Raw genomic sequence first — 22778 nt, 5'->3', positions numbered from 1 at the left:
TAACATTCAAGTGGAAAAATGATGTGGAAACTCTTAAAAGTGAAGTAGCTACTTGATGATGACAGCAGGCACTGTATGTTTACTCTTAAGTAAGTTTAAGTGGTTGAAATTGTATAGCTTATATATGATTAATTGCCAAAAATTTCCACTATTTGGAGGAATTGGTAATAATGTGTATCCATATTAAATATTGTGTTTATACATATGTGTATCTTATCTCACTTGTGGAACACATAGTTTTCATGGCATTTTCTCAAAAGTCTCTTTTGTTTCTAGAAGCACAATAAGATTCAGGCTAGGTTTTATCCACCTTTTGTGGATGGAAAAACTGAAGTTGAGAGGTTAGTTCTCTTAGCCCAGCAGTGTCAACCAAGGGTGATTTTTGTCCCCTCAGAAGCATTTAGCAATAAGTTATCACAGCTGAGGATATGCTACAGGACAGCCCCCTTAGAGCAAACAATATTCTGGCCCAAATGTCAATGGTGCTGGGCTTGAAAAACTCTGGTTTAGACTAGGATGTTTGTAGGCAGTGCATGGTAGAACTAGGTTTTGACTTTACACCTTGTGGTTTACAGTTCACAGCCTGGTACTTGTATAGAAATAGCAGTATTCCATCACTCCCTAGCAGAAAATGACCACAGGGTGGCTGGTCTTTCCCCAAAACATAGTTTTTAAATGGCTGATTTGTGTTAGAGTGGCTGTTTTTCGGAAATAGTTGAACTGTAGATTAGGACAGAGAACTAATCTGCATATATTTTTTTAAATGGGATAAAGAATTAGTCTCTCAGATACTTTCTTAAACATGGTAATTACTAAAGGAACACAGTTGTACTTCATTCGTTTGATGCTTGTCTGTTTTTGTTTGACCAGGATGTGACCTCCACAAAAGGAAATGAGTTTGAAGATTACTGTTTGAAACGGGAGTTGCTGATGGGAATTTTTGAAATGGGCTGGGAAAAGCCATCTCCTATTCAGGTATATTCCCCTTTTTACCTCCTATGTAATGTTATGAATTAAGTGTTGCATACTTTTTGATGGTTTAGTGAACCAGTATTGCTCTCCAGCGTGTGTGCACATGTATGTATGCTTGTACATGAACACACACTTTCTGAACCTTAAAAGGGTAAGTTACAAAATCTTGGCACTTTGTCTCTAAATGTTTCACTGTGTATTTCCTAAGACTAGGGATATTCTCTTGAACAAACATAGTACAGTTATGTTCAGTCAGTTTTAATGCAGTATTTCTAACTCACCTGTCATTTGTAGTCTGATTTTTAGTTGGGTCCCAAATTTTGTCTTAAAGTATTTTTTTTTTCTTCTGTACAGGACCCATCCTAGGATCAGATATTGCATGTAATTGTTACATCTCTTTTAATAGTTAAGTTTTTCCCTACTCTTTTTTTTTTTTTGGTGGGGGGAGGGGGTGTCTTTTATGACATTGACATGTTAAAACTAGAACCCCCTTCCTTTTTTTATTCCAGTAGAACATTTTTCATTTTGAGTTTGTCTCCTGTTTCCATGTGATTTGATTTAAGTTATGCATTCTTAGCCAAAATACTGCAGAAGTCACTTTCGGAGTTACAGTGTTCATTTATTCCAAGGGTGATTTTAATTTTGATTACTCTTTCAAAATGGTATCTTGATTTTTATATTACATATTTCCGGCCCTGCCCCCTCCCCTTGAAACTAACAGCCTGTGGGGAGGATTTAAGGCAATGCCAATATACTATTCATCAGAATTTTCCCCTAATTCCTCCTTGATGTATCTGTATATTATCAGTGTAACTCATAAATTCCTTTTTTATTAAATGGTATTTTTGTGCTTGAATTGTCCCATATTTGGCCAGTGTGAGCTCCTTCAAGCCAGTTCCTTTGTTTTTTGTAATGTGCCTCTTTGATTTTTTTCCTCTGATAAACTATTTTGTAAAGCAGTTTTAAGTTTATAGCAATTGAGCATAAGAAATTTTTCATAAATCCCTGGTGACATTCATGCATAGGTTCCCTGATTATCAGCATTCCCCACAAGAGCAGTTTTTGTTAAAACTAATGAACCTATGTTGACATATTATCACCCAAAGTCCGTAGTTTACAATAGGGTTCATTGTTGATATTGTGCATTCTGTGGGTTTGAATAAATGTATGATGACGTGTATCCACCATTATAGGATCATACAGAGCAGTGTCACTGAACTCTGTGCTCTGTCTTTTTACCTTTCCCTCCCCCTTCATTTTTCTTGAGCACTTTTTGGTGGTATATCATGATGCCAAGCTTATCGGTACAGCTACGCTTCCCCAGCCTCAGAATCAGCTGTTTCTCCAAAGAACTCAAATTCCAGTTAGTTGGGAATAGTATTAGAGACCAAGATCTAAACACTAGGTGCATTCTTTAAGTGGAAAGAGCAAGGAAATATATGTATATATACACACGTATGTAGACCTACATACAAATTTGATGTGTCTTTTGTCTTCACATAAGTTGAAGCTGTCAAATCCAAGCTGTACTCAGGACAAACTCTGTGACATCATTGAGCACTTTTTCATTGAACAAGCATGTGTCAAGTGACCTAGAAAGTGTTAGACCCTGAGGGTGTTATGATAAACAAGATAAATAGGGTTCCTGCACTCAGAGTCTGATGGAAAGGACTGCTAATTATACAGGTAATTTGAGTGTGATATAATGGGCACATATATGTAGACATTAGGAGAAAATGGAACAACCTGGAAGAAATGATCCATGTTCCAAGTGGAGAACTAGAATAGTGATTGCCTAGGAATGAGAGTGCCTTTGTGGACAAACTAGAAGAATTTTGTTGTGGTTGGAAAAAGTATGAAGATAAAGTTATACCTCATTAGGCAGTCTGAGTGCAGAGACCAAAAATATTTAGGAATTTGCTTTTTTATAATGTAGTTCGTGTTAATCTGTTTTATCTATAGGAATGAAAAGTTTTATGGGTACTTTTCTACTGAATCGTTCCACTTTGTAACTCTATACTTAGCAAGGTGTGTGGCAGGAAATAGGCCCTCAGTTGTATTGTTTTGATGAAATTACGATTAACAGATGTCTGTAGGTGAACTTGGTCTAGAGAACTGTTTGAGAGTACTGGCTTTGCATTCAGGTTGCCCAGGTTGAATCCAGCTCTGCGGCTTTCCAAGTTGATTATTTGAGATGTCTCTAAGCCTCAACTTTCTGGCCTATAAAGTTGATACAGCAGTGTATACCATAGAGTTGTTGTAAAGATGAAGTGAGGCAACTCATGTTAGTATCCTTAGTACAGTGGCTGCTGCTGCTGCTAAGTCGCTTCAGTCGTGTCTGACTCTGTGCGACCCCATTGATGGCAGCCCACGAGGCACCCCTGTCCCTGGGCTTCTCCGGCAAGAACACTGGAGTGGGTTGCCATTTCCTTCTCCAGTGCATGAAAGTGAAAAGTGAAAGTGAAGTCGCTCAGTCGTGTCTGACTCTTCGCGACCCCATGGACTGCAGCCTACCAGGCTCCTCCGTCCATGGGATTTTCCAGGCAAGAGATAAATGCTCAATAAATGTTACAGGTTTTTATTTTATGTAGTAGTTTTATCAAAAAATATGGTTCATTTAGCAGACGTAATTCTTGATGGACCCTTAATGTCTCATGTTTCACACCTTTGTATTAAAATTTTAAATTCACTTTGTTATTTGCATCCTCAGTTTGATACGGCATATAGGCAAGTAACTCTCCAGCCACTTAGCCAGTCTACCATATGGCTTTTTCTGTAAGGTAGAAATGAACTCCCTCACAGGGTTTTTTTTTGTGAGGATCAAATGTAATGTACAGACATACCTCATTTTACTGTGCTTTGCTTTATTGTATTTTGCAGATACTGCATTTGTCTTTTTGTTTTTTAAACAAATTGAAGGTTTGTGGCAACCCTGTGTTGTCAGATAATGGTTAGTATTAAAGTATTTTTAAATTAAGGTATGTATGTTGTTTTTTTACACAAGGCTACTGCACACTGAATGGACTAGAGTATAATGTAAGCATAATTTTTGTATGCCCTGGGAAACAAAAATATTTGTGTGACTCGATTGCAATGGTAGAAACGAATCTGTAGTGCTTCAAAGTATATTTTGAAATAGCAAGCACAGTATGAATGTAAGGTATTATATATACCTGAGACTGCCGTTCACATTGACTTTTCCTATAGTATTGCTTTGTCTGAGAATCCATGGAAAATATAAGATAACGTGTTTTAGACTCGGTGTAACAAACCATAAATACTAGGACTTCAAAAATAAGTTTAGAGGTTCTCTAGTGAAATCCAGCCTCATGAGTGGCATTCTTCTACTATTTTTATCTAACTTTTCTCCTTACTTATTTTCTTGTCATTGTTTTCTTTTTTCTTCCCCCCGCCCCAAAATGTGTCTGTTGTCTTGTATAGTACTTAGTTTTACCGTGTTATCCAGGCATTTTTTTCTCTCCAAATATAAAAGCCTCTTGATGGGTGTCACCTCCTTTAGAGATGAAACTTGGTTGCACTTTGGCTATGGTATAAGATTTTTGGAAAATTAGGCACTTAAAATCTTCTTTTGAGAGGATATAATTTTACACCGACAAGCTGGAACCAGATACACTACAGATTGGTTCCACACATCTTTCTTTGCTACAGCCATCTGTGAGTCTAGTTCTAGGTCTGAATGCTATGCACAGTACCATAACCGTGCCATTTTAAAGGCGTAGCTCTACAGTAACAGAGCCTTTTTTGGAGTACCTAGGAGTCTACTGTTTTTTCTGTTTAACAATGCAAAACCTTATATTAACTTGGAGATGATTGAAAGATGACAGTTCTTGCTGTTTCCAGACTTTAGGCACAACTTTTGAGGACTTTATAGATAAGAAGGTGATGGAATAGCAGGTAGTTAATTATTGAGAGAAAACAGAAGTTAACTTTGGCAACCAAATTTCATATTAAATTGGGAATCTCAAGTTATTTTTAGGAATTATTTCATTAACCAAGTCTAATTAGTCATTTATCAAATTTATAGTAAAGAATTAGAACATTCTTAATTCTTTTGTAATTCATTCCTCCTGCTAACAGAATTTACTATGGCTAAAAGAATTGTTTTCTTAAATTCTCAAAAATGCATGTCTTCATTGGATACTATGGTAAAACTGGAGTGTGTTCCTTAGGCTGGAGATACTATTTTTGAAATTACTGTCTTCCATCTCCTTTTTTTTCTAGGGAGCAGTAGATACCTTAATCATAACTGCCTCCACAGTATCCATTGTGTTCTCCCTGAAACTAAGATTTAAGTTCAACTGACCCTAGGAATTAAAAAGCAATTGGTGTCTCCATTTAGCTGCGGAAGTTGACTAGACTATCCATTGGGGACTGGAGAGAACGTAATTCCTCAGAAAAAAGTTTATGGTGCTACTGAGAAAGGGAAAGTGTTAGTCTTTCAGTCGGGTGAGACCCCATGGACTGTAGCCTGCCAGGTTCCTCTGTCCATGGAATTCTCCAGGCAAGAACACTGGAGTGGGTAGCCATTCCCTTTTCCAGGGGATCTTCCCAACCCAGGGATCGAAGCCTGGTTTCTGGCACTGCAGGGAGATTATTTACCATCTGAGCCGCCAGAGAAGCCCTGAATGCTGAAGCTCCAGTATTTTGGTCATCTGATGCGAACAGCCGACTTATTGGAAAAGTCCCTGATGCTGGGAAAGCTTGAAGGCAGAAAGAGAAGGGGGTGTCAAGAGGATGAGATGGCTGGATGGCATCACCGATGCAATGGACATGAGCTCTGGCAAGCTTAGGGAGACGGTGAGGGATAGGGAGGCCTGGTGTGCTGCAGTCAGTGGGGTCACAGAGAGTCGAACGACTGGGTGGCTGAACAACAGCAAAGAAAGGGAAATGGATACTAGGGTTATTAAAACACAATAAATACATACTGGCTCAGTCCCTAGATCTTACAGTGGAACTGGAACATGGACTTTGGAAAGTGGCAGAATCAGACATACCTTTAAGTTCGTGGGATTTTTTTTATTTTCGATTTTTGTGTTCTGGTGGTGTTTTGTATGCTTGTTTTTTGCCTTAGGGTATTGGTCACAGAGATACAGTTTACACATTTTAAGTAATGCAGTTCAGTGGTTGGTTTGTTTTGGTTTTTTTTTTATATTCACAGTTGTGCAGCCAATTACTACAATCAGTTTAAGAACATTTTCACCAAAAAGAAACTTAATAGTTACCCTTCTTCTCCTAGCTCTAAGCAACCACTAATCTACTTTCTGTCTGTATGGATTGACCTATTCTAGACAATTTCATGTAAATGGGATCATAAAATTCATGCTCTTTGTGACTCAGCTGTGGCTTTTTGACTTAGCATATTTTTAGGATTCTTCCATATTGTAGCATGTGTCAGTACTTTATTCCTTTCTATTGCTGAATAATATTCCACTATATAGCTATACCACATTTGGTTTATCCAGTCTTCAGTTGGTAGAGTTGTGTCCACTGTTAGCTATTAGGAATAATGCTCTTTTGAACACTGATGTATATAGAATTTTTTGTGGAGTATTTTCATTTCTCTTGGGTATATACCTCGGACTAGAATTGCTGGTTCATATGGTAATTTTTTATCTTTTTGAGGAACTGCCAGACTATTTCCCAAAATGGCTATGTATTCTACTTAGTAGTGTATGAGGTTCTAGTTTCTCTTATTTGCAGACCTAAGTTCAAATCCTGATTCTAGCATTTCTTGCTTAGTCACCTTGCAAAACAATCTTGAGGATCCATTTTGCCATTCGTAAGACGAAAAGTAACCTAACTTGAAAGGATATAATTAACATTAAATATCTAAGTGTAGTACCCATCACAGTAAGTTTTTAAAATTTTTAGCTTCCTTTCTCCTTTCTCTTCTCCCTGGCAGTTCCCCATGACTTCTCTTGAGTTTCAAAGCTGTCTGAATCTGATTTGAATTTTCTCACTTCATATTGTTTAATCTTCCTAGCAAACAGTGGTAAGAGACAGTGTGAATATACTGAATTCTCTGACTGCTAATCATAATAGCCACCATAAGAAACAAAGTACAGTGCATCTTAACTTACAGGCTAGCTAGCTTACTTTGTTAAAGCCCTATCCTTAAACAGTTTCTGTTTCTATAGAACATAAGTCCTGTCAAAGAGCAGAGAAATAGAAGTCAGTGGCCTTTAAGTCATAATGTAAACCCCAAAAAGGAATTAGGACACCCCCAATCTAATTCTATCCTGTCTCACTTCATTGAGATATCTTATCCTTTTAAAGGACCTGACTCAGGAAGTCACTGAGAGACGAAAGTCTTTTTCTGCTGTTGAACTGAGTGGTATACTGGTAACCTGTTTAAAAACCATAACAGAGATTGAACCCATGTGATAATTGCCCTTCGGGACAACTGAAGATTAATAGAGTTGACTCAGAGTTATGGCTCAAGGGATAAAGAATCTCCCTGCAAAGCAGGAGCTGTAGGAGATGTGGATCCCTGGAGGAGGAAATGGCACCCTACTCCAATATTCTTGCCTGAAAAATCCTGTGGACAGAGGAGCCTGGCGGGCTACAGTCCACAGTGTCACAAAGAGTCAGACATGACTGAGTAACACATGTGCTCAAGCAAGGAAGGATTTAAGACCAGAGGGTCAAACCAAGACTTTCTTCTTTGACCTGCTTCACCCTACATAATAAGCAGACTGTTTAATGCTGGCTGTCGGAGTAAGATAACAGAGTGTTGTCACTGAACTATTTTCACAGTTGTTCTGGCAACAGTGTTAGTTATTCTGATTATATGGAACCCATCTGACCCCTGTGATTGGGGTTCTAAAATAAGTATCATGGTAGGAAATGAAAGTCATGATGCTTATGACTTGGGTATTTCTCCAGTAACAGTTTTAAATTGCTAGACATTTGTTTTGGTCATTAGCTCAAGCATAGAAAGAACTAATTATAGTGATTATTATAGTGATTATGAATATTTTTCCTAATTTATTTTTCTAATTTTCTAGTTGTAGAAATTAAAATAGTTTTAGAAATAGAAGTGTTCTGCTTCCTCTGTTCATACCTGTTTTACCTTTTTTAATTTCTCTCTGTATATGTGTATTTAATATTTAGTAATTGTTGAGAATCCTTTGCTATTGTCTAGGAAATTTGCCCTAATAAGAAATATTATCTTCTGCAAAACACTCATGTGTGCAAGCACACATGAGTAGGCCAAATTTGAAAACGAGAAGTTAGGGCACATCTCAGGACAGAAGTTGGCTGCGAGACAGACATTGGTCATTATGTAATACAATTTTAAAAAAAGATAGGACCCAAGACTAAACTTTTCCAGCTGAGTCCTATTTATGTAGGAATAAAATTGTCCAACCTACAATTTTTCATTGTGGTCAAGTTGGTTTACTAGTCTCAGAATATCATATAGTCCTTCTTTTGAATATTGTTTGTGCTGTTTTTTCTTCCAGTTTTTAATTGTGAAATGTCCTCTGCTTATTTTCCTCTATGTGTTTATTGTGTCATCCCAAGTTCCTCCTCTTTTTCTGTTGTTGATGCTCACAAACATCATGTATGTTGTTTGCTCATACAAACTCAAAGGTTTTTATTACTAAATTTAGTATGTATTTTATGAGTAGTTCTGATAAATGTCAGTTGATACTAACGGTGATGTTGACTGGTCCTGCTAATTTATTTGGTCTTTACTTTTGTAAAATACTTCAATACCAAGGAACTTTATATACTTTCAGTGTGTTTGAGAGAAGAACTTGCCTATGTACTGTTATTAGCAATGCATACAAGTAATAAGCATTGTTCGATCTCTTCTAGGAGGAGAGCATTCCCATTGCTTTATCTGGTAGGGATATTTTAGCTAGAGCAAAAAACGGAACAGGCAAGAGCGGTGCCTACCTCATTCCCTTACTTGAACGGCTAGACCTGAAGAAGGACAATATACAAGGTTAGTTGTTTAAACTATAAATGGTGATTTAAATCTTGGAGCTATATAGAAGATATTACCATCTTTACTCAGTCAGAACTTAAATCATCTGAAATTAATATTTACCCTTTTCACAGCTTTTGGCCTGGTTGTCTTATAAAAATGATTCCTAACTTTTTAAAAAGAGATTTCTAGTTTTTAAGGTTATTTTGCATATTATACAGTTACAACAACATTCCAGTGAGATAGGCAAAATAAGAATTTGTCCTATGGATAGGGAAATTAAATTATCTGAAATAGATACTTAAAACTATGGAACTAGAATGTTTCTTGTGACAGCTGTGTCTGCAGAGTTCCTTGTAAAAGCAGGAACTTTTTCTCTCTGAAGCCTTGTGGCTTGGGGATTTTAAAATCTTAAGCAGTAGGGAAGAAACACATTTCCATAGCTGTACCCAGTAGATCTATGTTTTCACCTCTAAAGCTTTTTCTAAAATTTTCCATTTTTTTCTCCCCATGCTTTCTTGATCTATAATAATTCTGCCATCTTCCTATTATGTTCATATGATATAAATAGACCTGGGCAGCAGGAGTTTCCTATTTGGGCATTTTAACTAGTGATCTCTTACTAAAATATTAATATATTTTGAGCTAATAATTGCGAACTCAAAGAACCCTTTAAGGCTTTGTAACCAGGAGGAGTAGAAGAATTGTATAGCATTGTTACTGAGGAAAAGTCTAAATCTGGTGCACTATAATAGGTTCTTTTTTTGAAATTTATTCATTTGAGTGTCTCGATTATAAGAGGCAATATTTCTATAGCTTCTTAAACTCTTTAATACATGGCTTTTTTTTTTTCCTCTCTCTCCTTTTTTCTGTTTGTTGATATTTTCCAGCAATGGTGATTGTTCCCACTAGAGAACTTGCTCTACAGGTCAGTCAAATTTGCATCCAGGTCAGCAAACACATGGGAGGGGCCAAAGTGATGGCAACCACAGGAGGAACCAATTTACGGGATGACATAATGAGGCTTGATGACACAGGTAGGAAGTGATTGGATGTAAGCTGGCTTGCTGGCTGTAATTTGACACACAAGTGTTTCCTTTCAGTAATTTATTAAAATTGTTTTTAAAATAGGGAACAAACATTGCAGTAGATAAACAAAGGAAATGACCATTTCAGTCAAGAAGAAAAAAATTATTTTAGTCATTGAAAGGATATTTAACCTTACTAATAATTTTTTAAATTGCATATAAAGACAGTAAATTGATATTCTACTTATCTGATTGACAAGATTAATTAAGATTGGAAAGGCTAACTAGTAACCAGTAATAAGCATTTGTGAAGAAATTTGTTGTCTTGCAACATGGGGATATAGATTGATACAATCTCTATGGTGGGCAATTTGGCATTATGTTTCAAAATTATAAATGTATGTTTTTAATGATCTTTTTTTGAAGAAATAATTGGACAAATGCAAAGTTGTTTACTGCAGTGTGGTTTGTAATACTGAAAAACTGGAGCAAACTAAATATCAGGGAAATTTGGCTGAATACATTGGGGTATAGACTGAATGGAATGCCACATACCATTAAAGAGTGCAGCTGATCTGTATTCATTTTCATGAAGAGCTCTCTATGATAACATTGTTTAGTGAAAAAAGAAAACAGCAAGAGTTGAAATCCACTTAAAGTTATACATTGAATTTTAGTCAGGATTTTATATATGATTGTTACTTGATTAGTTTAATTCCTATATTCTTTGTACTGCCTTGTTAATTAAAAATGATCATCTTACTTGATCCTGTTACAGTCTTCTGCAGACCATTGATCTATTAATAGATTAGAGGCAAGCTGCTGTATCACGACTGAAGTGACTTAGCAGCAGCAGCAGCTGTATCAAAAGTTCAGCATACTTTTTGTTTTTCCCTGGGGGTTTCCCTCAGGCAAAGAACTATGTTCCTTATTTGGAACAGGTGAATTGGAAAGCTGTAGCCCACTGCATGCACAGGTGAAACTAACTGGTATTCTCTAGCCAGCTGAAGATGAGATGGAAATCCATATTCTAAAACACATCTTGGCCTCTTTGTATTATTCCTGCAGCAGTGTTTCTGATAAAATATGTATGTGATAAACCTTTACTGTATCCTTTTTGCCCCAACTAAAATTAATAAAAATACATATTTTCTAATCTTGTGTAGTGCATGTGGTGATAGCTACCCCTGGAAGAATCCTGGATCTTATCAAGAAAGGCGTAGCAAAAGTTGATCATGTCCAGATGATAGTATTGGATGAGGTAACGTTTTTTTCATTTGGAAACATACTATTCTGTACTGATTTGGCTTTGTTTATAACTGCCAGTGAATGAAGCATAACCTCTTTGTGTTTAAGACCTTCTAGTAAATTCACTACTCTTGTTGGTTTGTTCAAACTAACTTGCTTCTAAAACATGTTTTGCCTTTTAAAAGCAATAGATGATAGGTATTTATAGGAATGATTCAGCCTTGTGTCTTTTTCTTAGGGAAGTCAGTTTATTTTTATTTTGCAGTGAGAAGTCACTGAATAACCTCAAAGCCAAGCCCATTCTGCATCTCTCTTGAATAACCTCAAAGCCAAGCCCATTCTGCATCTCTCTTTATTTTGTGATTCATCTTAAAAAGCATGTTAAAAAAAAGGCATCTTAAGAACCCCTTATTTAACATATCCAGCTTCGTATTGTTTGTTTTTTTGTCTCTGTTATATGTGTTCTTTCACCAGACTATAAGTGCCTTTGAGAACTTACTCAGCTCTGCATTCTTGGGACCTAGCAAGCAAGTGTTTTATATGTATATGCAGTCAGTGTTGATGTTTGGGGTTTTTTTTTTAATTTTTAATTGAAAGACAATAGCTTTACAGTGTTGTGTTGTTTTTGCTGTACATCAGGCTCCAAGTATGTGTACATTCTCTCCTTGAGCACCCCCACACCCCCCAGTGTTGGTGTTTTGAAATGAAGTTATTTTCCTATGTGGTCTGTTTTAAGATAACTGGATCTGTTTCCTCTTGGTCTAATTTGAAACAGGTTTTTATCTTTGAGTAATGAGAGAGAACATTTATTAGTGGCTGTGTTAGCACTAAGTGCTTTATGTGTTTTTTCATTGAATTTTTACAACAATCCTATAAGGTAGTTATCCCATAAAGTAATTCCTACAATAAGAAGACATCTTGATTTTTAAATTGTAGAAACTGAAATAGTAGTTAAGAAACCTCCCAACGTAGATAATATTGAAGGAGGCAAGTTTTCTGTTTGTGTGTGTGAGTGGGTGAAGTAGAAAAGGATAGCTTTTATTATTTCCCAGGCAAAGGGAAATACACCCTGCTTCTGCCTCAAAAAACTGTATCCCTGAAAAGTTTGAAACACAGGTAGTTTAATGCTGTAGCCTGTACTTCTAACACCATCAGATCACATCAGTCGCTCAGTCGTGTCCAACTCTTAGCAACCCCATGAATCGCAGCACGCTGGGCCTCCCTGTCTGTCACCAACTCCCGGAGTTCACTGAGACTCAGGTCCATCGAGTCAGTGATGCCATCCAGCCATCTCATCCTCTGTCGTCCCCTTCTCCTCCTGCCCCCAATCCTTCCCAGCATCAGAGTCTTTTCCAATGAGTCAACTCTTGAGGTGGCCAAAGTACTGGAGTTTCAGCTTTAGCATCATTCCTTCCAAAGAAATCCCAGGGCTGATCTTGAGAATGGACTGGTTGGATCTCCTTGCAGTCCAAGGGACTCTCAAGAGTCTTCTCCAACACCACAGTTCAAAAGCATCAATTCTTCAGCTCTCACATCCATACATGACCACAGGAAAAACCATAGCCTTGGCTAGACGGACCTTTGTTGACAAAGTAATGTCTCTGCTTTTGAGTATGCTATCTAGGTTGGTCATAACTTTCCTTCCAGGGAGTAAGCGTCTTTTAACTTCATGGCTGCAGTCACCATCTGTAGTGATTTTGTCTCTTTAATGGAAATCACATTAAAATTTTTTATGGGAATAAGGATTATGTCTGTCTAGGAGTCTTCTTCCCTTAGATCAGTATTACAGACTTTCCCCTTTTTGTATCACTGAATGTGTGTTGGTGCCTTTGGACTATATAATGTTTACAGCCAGGAACATTCTGTGAACTCTCTTGCTGGAATGATTCCTTATTAACCAGAAACCTTAGACATGATTTCATTTTGTTTAAGATCATCTTTTCTTTGTACTGCAGGCAGATAAGTTGCTGTCACAGGATTTTGTGCAGATAATGGAGGATATTATTCTCACGCTACCTAAAAACAGACAGATTTTATTATATTCTGCTACTTTCCCTCTTAGTGTACAGAAGTTCATGGTGAGTATAAATCTGTACTTAGAAGCAGTACCTTCCTGTTGCCCATGAGTGTACTTTTATCCATAATTACATTATATTACTAGTGTATATTTTATGCTGGTTTCAAGTTTTAAGATAACAAAAGTATTTTGATTTTTACTTGTTCATTAAGCTGGTGTCTGACATAGCCATTGATGCTAGATAAATTGATTATAGCATAATCCTATATTTAAAGTACAAAATAGTAATAACTTAGCTGTATATCTGAACGTTAGATCTCCCATTTTATGGTAATGGCAGATTATATATTTTAAAGAGAGCTGCATCCCTTCAATTAAGAGTTTATCAAAAAAAAAAAAAGTTTATCAGACAGACATGTATGAGGATATATTTTGAGTTAAAGTTTATTTAAAGAAATAAACTCTGCTTTAACTATAAGACTTTTTTTTTTTTCCTTCAGAATTCCCATTTGCAGAAACCCTATGAGATTAACCTGATGGAGGAACTAACTTTGAAGGGAGTAACCCAGTACTACGCATATGTAACTGAGCGCCAAAAAGTACACTGCCTCAACACACTTTTCTCCAGGGTGAGCCAGTTAGACTTCAACTGCTGAATGTTATCCATTTCTTAACCTCGATAAAACAGTTGTATCAGTTTTCTCATCATTTTCAGGAAAAAAAGTCCTTAGTTTTTCCTAAAAGGTAGTTTCAGTTGTTGATCTGAAGCTGATACTGTATCATTGACAGGTCATAGGCACTTTTAATTTGATTCTAAAATAATTTGACCTTAATTATAGGTAATCCCATTATTCTCAGTAATTATAATTGTTCTAAGTAGATGTGTTTTTGCAAGTTTGCCTACTTGCCAGAATTTTCTTGTCACCCTGAGGTCAGTACTCAGATGCTCTTTGAAGACACACGTGAAAAATTTGAGACTTCATGCTGTTTATCCCTGCCCTCTTGTTTGAGCTCAGAAATGAACACCTTTTTCACAGTCTATTTAATGCCACATTCCCCACTTTTTTGTGCGTTTTTCTTGATTCCACTGTTTTAAATGGTCCTTAGGCATAGTGCTGACATGTTGTCCAGTGCTCCTAAAAAGAGATAATGTATTAGATAAACTTCATAAAGACCTGAGTTATAGTGCTGTTGGCCATGAGTAAATAAGGTGTCTTTAAAACAGTAACACATGGGGTGAGTTCCCTGGTGGTCGGGTGGCTAAGACTCCACACTGTCAATACAGGGAATCTGGGTAGATCCCTGGTTAGGGAACTGGGATCCTGCAAGCCATGTGGTGCAGCCAAAAAATACTCAGTAACATGCATAAAACCAGATTATCTGTTGACCCATTGATGAAAAAAGTTACGAGTTCCTCACAGGAACCTAACCCTCTATTTCCCCTGGAGGGAGTGGTCGTATATTAACTGTGCTTAACTGCAACTACTATTAAATGAATAGTACTTAAAATTTTTATAGTTTTGCATTTCCTGTGTCATGAGATTATAATTCTTAGTGTTTTCAACATTTGTTTGTCAATATTTTATTTTCTTTCTTATGTCTTTTTTTTCTCTCTCTCCTGTGCTCAGCTTCAGATAAACCAGTCGATTATTTTCTGTAACTCCTCTCAGAGAGTTGAATTGCTAGCCAAGAAGATTTCTCAACTGGGTTATTCTTGCTTCTATATCCATGCTAAAATGAGGCAGGTGAGTGTAAAACTTGTACTTACATAGATTTTTTTTTTTAAGCTTTTTCTGAATATTTCTTGAATTTTGTTTTAATGCTCTTCCAAGTGCCCTGAGTTTAAGAATAAATTACTGTTTAGTAGGCAAAGGACCCTTCATTTTAACTTCTGTGGGGTAAGGTTTCCTAACTATAAACAGGGGTAATAGTATATTATTACCCCTGTTATGTGAAGAACCTTACTTCACAAGGTTTTAGGAAGATTGAGATTGTGTATGAATGAATAGTTTCTCAGTTGCCAAGCATAATAGAAATGTGAGATTTTATTCCCTTCCTTCCCCATAATCTTAGATTTGGGCTAGTGTTTAGTACAGTAACCACTAGCAACATTAAACTATTTAAAATTTAGTGTCTTCAGTTATACTACATTTCGGAGGCCACTTTATGTGTGACTGTCAGCCACAGTTTTGGAAGGTTTGTAGAAGGTTCTAGTTTATCTGTGTACCTTCTCAGGTTCATCTTTTTCTCTTTATTGTTTGCCTTTAGAAAAAGGATGTAATCTGTTTCAGAACTTGATTTAACAGAAAATAAATTCAAAACTATCAACATATTGTGTTTGTATGTGCTAATTAACATTGTGAAATTTCATGATAGGAAAGCAGTTTCTGTAGTCTGACAGGTTAAGAACTTAATCAGTTCACATATGGTTTTCAAAGAAGCTTATTGTCATGGATCAGCAGGTGCCATCATGTAGGCACCTAATATTAAAATTATCACAAGAAATGGTGTATACAATTGAAGAGAATATTTCAGAGTGGAGGAACATTGCATTGAAAAGAAAGACCAGTTTGCCAGATGGTAGATTTATTGATTTTGCTTGAGTTAGTGTGTTTTCATTTTTATTTAACTTGAAAAGTAGTTATTTTTAGCTTTTGTATATAATAACTGAAAAGATGAGTAGATGTTTCAGTTAAGCTAAACTTTTGGCATCTTTTATTTGAAACATTTTAGAAGTAAATATGGTGAATATTGTCACTTAAAACCCACACCAGCAAAAAAAAAATACCTTTAAGAATTGAGATAATATGAATACATGTATATTTGTTGCTTATTAATTCCCACGGGAGACTTTTTTTTTCTCCTACCTTTTGTTTTTAATGTATATTGAATGTGGCTCCTTTCTCATTCATGAAAACAAATTTGGATATAAAGAAACTGCTTGGGTAGGAGAAAAAAATGATGGAAATTTGGAGGCTTGTGTGAGCTGTAATCAAATAAATGCATTGCTTTATTCCTAGGAACATCGAAATCGTGTGTTTCATGATTTTCGAAATGGCTTATGCCGCAATCTTGTTTGCACTGGTAGGTATTTTCTATTCCTTTACCCATTGTTTTTCTTCCTAGTTTTGTTCTTTCTCGGTCCTGTCCTGCAGTGAAGCTGCTTACATAGTCAGCTCCCTCTCCTACCATTTCTAGAATTTCTGAAGTTGAGAATGAGCTGTAGGTAACTTTTTTTTTGGTAGTTAACTTTTGAAATTAGGTTCCGTACCTGAAACTGCAAAACACTTATTTTGGCACTCCTACCTAATCTCTGCCTATTAAACCAGTTTTGGAGTTTGTGTATTTTCTAAATAGTTTTAGCATATAGGAGTGAGTTCTATTAGCATATGCAAAATGAATTATGTTAAGAAACTATGTTTTGGACGTTTATTATGGCCTTTCTTTCTTTTGCCAGAATCAGACTAGTTTGTGTTCTGGTGTATTTCACTACATAAAGAAAAGTGGACTGGGGGTGCGTGTGGACAGTTAGATTCAGTAGCCTCCTGTCTGTACACTGGGAATATAGTCTTAGTATTGATACTAGGTTTATAATCTAAACTAGGTTTCTGGATAGAGGGAAGAACCTAGTTTTTTGTTTTTTAATTTTTGAGCTATACACAGAGATAAATACAGAAATGCATGGGTTCTGAGGGCCAACTATAAAGTTATATGCAGACTTTCAACTGAGACCCTAACTCCTGATTGTTCAAGGGTCAGCTGTACAGACAAGAAGAAAGGTGCCGTTTGCCATTAACCATTTCCTTACTTGAGAAGGAAAAATACTTTTTTTCCCCTAGAAAGAGTTGGTGGTACTTACAGAACTCACACATTGTTAGGAATTACTGCTGTGGTTACATTAACTTGCTGAGGCTGCCCTCAGATAAGTTTTGAAGTGCCAGTGCTTTCTTCTTTCTCATTTTTCAGAACAGTGGGCAAATACATCGTTAAATAAGTACTGAACATTTATGTGTAACGTGTAAATACATACAAAGTACCACCCCTCTCAAGGAGTAGTTGTTTAATCAGAGATAAAAAGATGACATTAAGAACCTCAGGCTGGGCCTGCAAACTTTTTCTGTAAAGTCCATGTAGTAAATATCTTAGACTTTGCATACTATGTGGTCTGTGTTACAAGTGACTTGACTCTGCTGTTCTACCTCAGTGGCAGTATATTTCACAAATGGCCATGGCTATGTGGCAGTAAAATTTGACAAAAACAGGCATTGGGCTAGATCTCCAAGGGAGTAAAAGTAATTTGCAAGTGTGAGGTATATACATTAAATAACCCTAAATTTTCATAGGAGAGGGAAATAACTAGCTGAGGTGATCTGAGAAAATATGAAATTGTAGTTTATAGGCTATAGATGAGTTTTAGACTTGGATAAGAAGGAATATTTCATTAGGGGCCTGGCATAAAAAGTAATCTATAGATTGCTAAGAAGATAGTTTAAAGAAGTATAGTGGGTGAGGTTGGTATAGTCGAAGTTTTGAGATGTGTTACAACCAAAATATGGAACAGAGGACTTTGAATGTCAATTTTAAATTTTATCTGGAGACAGTTGAAAATAACAAGTTACAAATTCAAACCAGTATATTAGAAATACTTGTCTGACCATCATGGATTATTTTGACGTGTGGAGCTGAGAAGTGCAGGGAAACCTAGTTATTAGCTTATTGAACTTATTGGAGTTGTGTCTGCGTGTATTTGTCAAAGCCTAAATTAGCGTAATAATTGTGGGACTGGAAAAAAGTAGAAGGGATAGTCTTGCATATTAGCTTACCTCAGACCTGTTATAAATCATTCAGCAGAATGGGATTAAAGAAATCTGAACAAAGTATAAATTACTGCTGATAGATTGCCTCTGTTTTAAAGTATTCTCCATTATGCAATGAACTTTAAAAATAACTTATTAACCTTGAATTAAATACTTAAAAATAGAGTGAAGAAAATTATACTTGGGAGCTCATTTTTGAGTGTATAATCTTTTTCAGCCTTCCTTGATTTGCACTATGTTACCTCAGACCATTTTTTAAAACTTTGATACAACACTGGGAAAAGGTAACTTGTGAACAGAAAGCTGCTTATGGTTAATGCGCATGAGAAATAATGCTAGTAATTTACAGATCCTTTTGAATTACTGCATGAAGTGAGTGAAGCTTAGGTTCCTTTAGAAATAAATGTTAAAGAGTATTATGACACCAAATTGAAGGATATAATGGAGTTTTTTTGTTTGTTTGTTTTAAAGATTTGTTTACCCGAGGTATTGATATACAAGCTGTGAATGTGGTAATAAACTTTGACTTCCCAAAGCTGGCAGAGACCTATCTCCATCGTATTGGAAGATCAGGTGAGGAAAAGGAAGGAGATGTTCTTTGTGGAAGTTTTTTGAGAAGTTTAATCACTAAATTTTGTTCCTTTTGTGAAGTAGAGTGTGGTAGCAATTAAAATAGTGAATTTAAACTTGTTTTTTGATGTATCAATTTCTAATTCTTCCAGAACATTTATTTTTAAGTTAACATAACCTGATGCCTAATTTAAGATTTACAAATTAGAACCTCACTTTTGTAACTGTACTGTTTGTATTTTATACTGTGTATTTTGGCAACTTTTGACACTATTACTTTAGGCTGTGAATGAGTGGCACTAAATAAAAACATTAATCCTATATGGATTTACCACAGAGACTAGTACTTGCACATTGACTCCCATATTTAACTCATTAATTAGAATTGTTTTTTGTCAGGTCGCTTTGGTCATCTTGGCTTAGCCATCAACTTGATCACATATGATGATCGCTTCAACCTGAAAAGTATTGAGGAGCAGCTGGGAACAGAAATCAAACCTATCCCAAGCAACATTGACAAGAGCCTGTATGTGGCAGAATACCACAGCGAGCCTGTAGAAGATGAGAAAGCTTAACAAGCATGTGTGTACCTGAGAAAATAGCCAAGTAAGCATAATGTTTCCAGGAAGGAGATCAAGGTCCTCTTCCCCCAGGGGGGATGCGATGTCCTACCGTATACAATTAGCATAAAAGATGAAATACCTCTTGACATAAATGGCAATAAACAGGAAGTATCTCAGTTGAAGTGATCTTACTGGCCAGTCCATAAATGCAGTTCTTGAATGCTGTCTTCCTAAGTAATGTATATGAACAGTACTTAAGACAAATTCAGACTTCTAAAATAATGGAAGCAAAAAAAATTAGCAATTTTGAACATGAAAATATTTTTGCTCTTTTCCTTTATCACTCAGTCATCTGTTAGCATTCACTCTTAATTTCTAATGGATACCTTAATAGGTTAAATTATCTGTAAAACCTTATTGTAAAGGTATAAGCAGGTTATGAGGATAACTAACTGCCTTACTTTAAATGGCCGCTGGACTCACATGCATCCACCTTTTCATCTTGTGTTGACTATAGGACTCGGGAAGAAATGCTTAAAACAAGGCTTGATTAACATAGGAAAAAACCCTCCAAAACAGCCAATATTCCTGTGAGGAAAATCTGATTTCAGAGATGATAGTTTTCAAATTAGCAGTTAACGTATTACCCATTATTTTTAGAGTCTCCAAATTAACTCTTCACTTTAACCTTTTGTCCTAATTTACTTGTCAAACACAAAACTCTTGGACAAAAACTAGCTCATGTATGCTAGTACACTGACAGGCTGTTGAGTTCATACAGGATTTAAAAAAACTTTTTAAAATTGTCACAGATGACTACTGCCTGCTACCAGTACTTTCAGGATTTCATTCTGTCTCTGGGATGTCCAGTGGAAATTCCTTAATCCTGAGCTGATTCTATAGTGTGTAAAGAGGCTCAGTAGAAGCTATTATGGAGAGCATTTGGGATGGACTTGTGAACGCCTACTTCATGTGTGCTTCACGTGTGTGTGTGTCCTAGTTTATATTGCTTACTGGCGATAATTTTAGGTTTCTTTTTTCTTTAGGTTTTGACAAACTATGGAAGGCTCGTTTGGATCTGTGACACATCGATTTTGGGGGGAATGCTCTTCTCTTTGTGGGTTTTTCATCTTCTTTTATTTTGGAACTATGAAGACTTATGAGCTCAGACATTTCTTTTTTTTAACTGGTGAAGAGAAAAGCTGAAAAGGAATTTACCTTTTTTGTTCCACTTGTTTGCACTGTGTGCTGACTGAACATTAGTTGCACTAACTGCTGGTTTTTTAAAAATTTTTCTGGGGAAGGGGGGACAAAGAAGGAAGAGAAAGAAGGGGAGAAACCCTAAAAAGAGAAGAACCTTGATGAACACAAGCTTGTCTACGATTTCAAAATTCTCCAACAGCTGACTCTTGAGTGCATTTCAACTTCTCCCTGGTTACTCATCCGTTTTTAAGCCTGAAGAGCTTATTACTTATTTGTGCGAAGTGCCTTATGCTATGAGACCATTCAGAATATCATCTTTTAGACACAGCCCAAGGAATCAACAATAGTATTTTTTTTCTTTTTTCTTTCTTTTAAAAATTTTCGTCTTTTCATTTTGGTTTCAAGTTGAAGTCTCTTCTCTTCCCTTTCTACCCGATACTCAAGCCCAGGGCTGGAAGATGAAACGTATTAGTAATGTTAAACACCATTTTCTTTTTCTTTATGTGGAGGAGTTGATATGCAACTGCAGTTCATCCGCACTGTAAATACATGTATTTAACAAAAAAAACAATCCCAAGTAAAAATTTCTTCTGGGCTGAGTAGATGCAACATCATCGCTCCCAAAGGAAAGAGCAGTCTATCATCGCAGGAGCCATATGACAAGCCTTTTGTGCTCTATAGCAGAACACTAAAGACTGGTTTACATACGCCTCCATTAGCAGTTATGGCACTTGATGTGTAGACATGTCAGAGCCTTTGACCCTCTTTCCTCTGTGGCAGAGCGTGTCCCATAGAAAATTGGGTGTGTATACTTGTATAAACTTTGTAAATAGGTTTTTTTTCTGGGTTCATATATATATATATATATACATATATATATATTTTTTTTTTGGATGAAGGTTGCTGGGATTAAGGGGATTAGAGTGATTATGGGAGCAGCTAAAGATGAGAGGGGCTCAGTTTTCCGCAACACTAAATCAAAAAGTATTTTGGCTTCTTACTGTAGAGAGCAGACCTCTACAGGAATCCTACATTGGAAAAGAGACCCAGAGGTCTGTGGTTCACTGCTGCCACACTGTCTCACATAGTACCTTTGGAGTAGGCCTGACAGAGAGCACAGGGAAGCTTCAGAAACCTGTAATTCAAGATGTTATTTTTTTGAGACGTTCTCTCTGATACTGTTCCCCGCCAGCCTTTTTTAAAAGTTTGAGAAACTTTTCAAGCTCTGCAAAAGGGGACAAAGAATTTGCCTTGCAGTGTGGGGATATGATTGAGCGGCAGTGTCTTTGAGCAGTATATGTATAAAGCATGGATTTGCATTTCAGAATATTAGCCAGTACCAGCTTTGGTAACTTCAGCAGTTCTGGGGCTTACTTTCTGTGGATCACCTCCTGTACTTTTGTGTGTTGCCCTCTGCCCACCTTGATACATAAACTTGCAGGAACGGGCGACCCCTGAGAGCTGTTAACTTTCATGCTGCAGAAAGCTGCTTGCCATTCTCTTGCTTTGTGACAAGAATTACCTGTCATTTTGCATTGTAAATTGCTGGCAAATGCTTTACAGTCAATAGTGTTGCTTTAAATTGTGCCCCTCCCAACATGCTTGATGTTTGGCCTGATCTCCAGGCAAAAGGAGTGAGATGAATCAATACCAGTGAACTTTTTTTTTAATGTTTTTAATTCCCTTTTAACCCAGTATACTAGGTCAATCAGGAGGCATCTAGGATTAAAAAAAAAAAAGAAAAAAAATTTAAAAAAAAATTGGTTTTCATTTGTCATTGTCTTTTAAAACCCTAAAATATTCCAGGATATGTCTTACATAAACTTTCATGCTTAACTCATCTGGATAAAGAAGTCAGTTATTCAAAGTTGCTTTTTTGACTCTGCCTAGTTCTAAGCAAAATTATTTGTAATTCCAAAATTCCTTGAGGATCAAAATCCTGCAGATGCCTCCTGATCAGACATAGCCCTAACTCCTTAAAAATTGTAGCAAGAGCTGCACAGTACAAACCCAAAAAAGAATAACTCATTTATCTGGTATCCAAGCCACACTGTGTCTCCAGCCAATGTTGGTTACTAAATGCAAGGCCTAATTAAGAAAGTAACCTTTTCCCAGGGAGGGGTGGGGGGAGGGAACTTAAAAGGCATCAACTTTTGACCAAAAAATCTTGCCCTTGTACTGATGCAGCTCTCTCCCCCCCCCCATCTCTGGCGAGATAAGAGGGATCATTCATTATAGAAGAAAAACAAGGAAAGTTCATAAACGCAATTTTGTGTCTCGCTAGAGAGAGAGTGGGTGACTAAACAACAGCGCAGTCTCTCGCCATCCTCAGACTGTGCTCTGCCTGGTGCCACGTGCCTGTGGGTCCCTCTAAAAGCACAGACTTTAAATGGAAAGTATTACTGA

At 36.6% G+C, this 22778-nt stretch overlaps 1 protein-coding gene across 4 annotated transcripts in view; it reads left to right on the top strand.

The window, feature by feature from the left end:
• Positions 1–22123, top strand: part of DDX6 (DEAD (Asp-Glu-Ala-Asp) box helicase 6) — a 29312-nt gene extending 7189 nt beyond the window's left edge. For 3 of the 4 annotated variants that reach the window (XM_010830431.1, XM_010830430.1, XM_010830432.1), the window contains exons 4-14: positions 871–975; positions 8815–8944; positions 9817–9963; positions 11121–11215; positions 13158–13280; positions 13720–13848; positions 14848–14964; positions 16240–16303; positions 18508–18609; positions 19006–19212; positions 20216–22123. In XM_010830431.1, coding sequence (XP_010828733.1) covers positions 871–975; positions 8815–8944; positions 9817–9963; positions 11121–11215; positions 13158–13280; positions 13720–13848; positions 14848–14964; positions 16240–16303; positions 18508–18609; positions 19006–19181 — 1188 coding nt within the window. In that variant the 3' untranslated portion in view covers positions 19182–19212; positions 20216–22123. The remainder of the gene's footprint in view (positions 1–870; positions 976–8814; positions 8945–9816; positions 9964–11120; positions 11216–13157; positions 13281–13719; positions 13849–14847; positions 14965–16239; positions 16304–18507; positions 18610–19005; positions 19213–20215) is intronic. The other variant, XM_010830433.1, reaches the window with a different exon arrangement.
• Positions 22124–22778: the final 655 nt, after the last annotated feature.

The sequence above is a fragment of the Bison bison genome, unplaced genomic scaffold, assembly GCF_000754665.1.
Source record: "Bison bison bison isolate TAMUID 2011002044 unplaced genomic scaffold, Bison_UMD1.0 scf7180017864518, whole genome shotgun sequence".
Lineage (NCBI taxonomy): Eukaryota > Metazoa > Chordata > Mammalia > Artiodactyla > Bovidae > Bison > Bison bison.
This window is presented reverse-complemented; position numbering and strand designations above follow the sequence as displayed.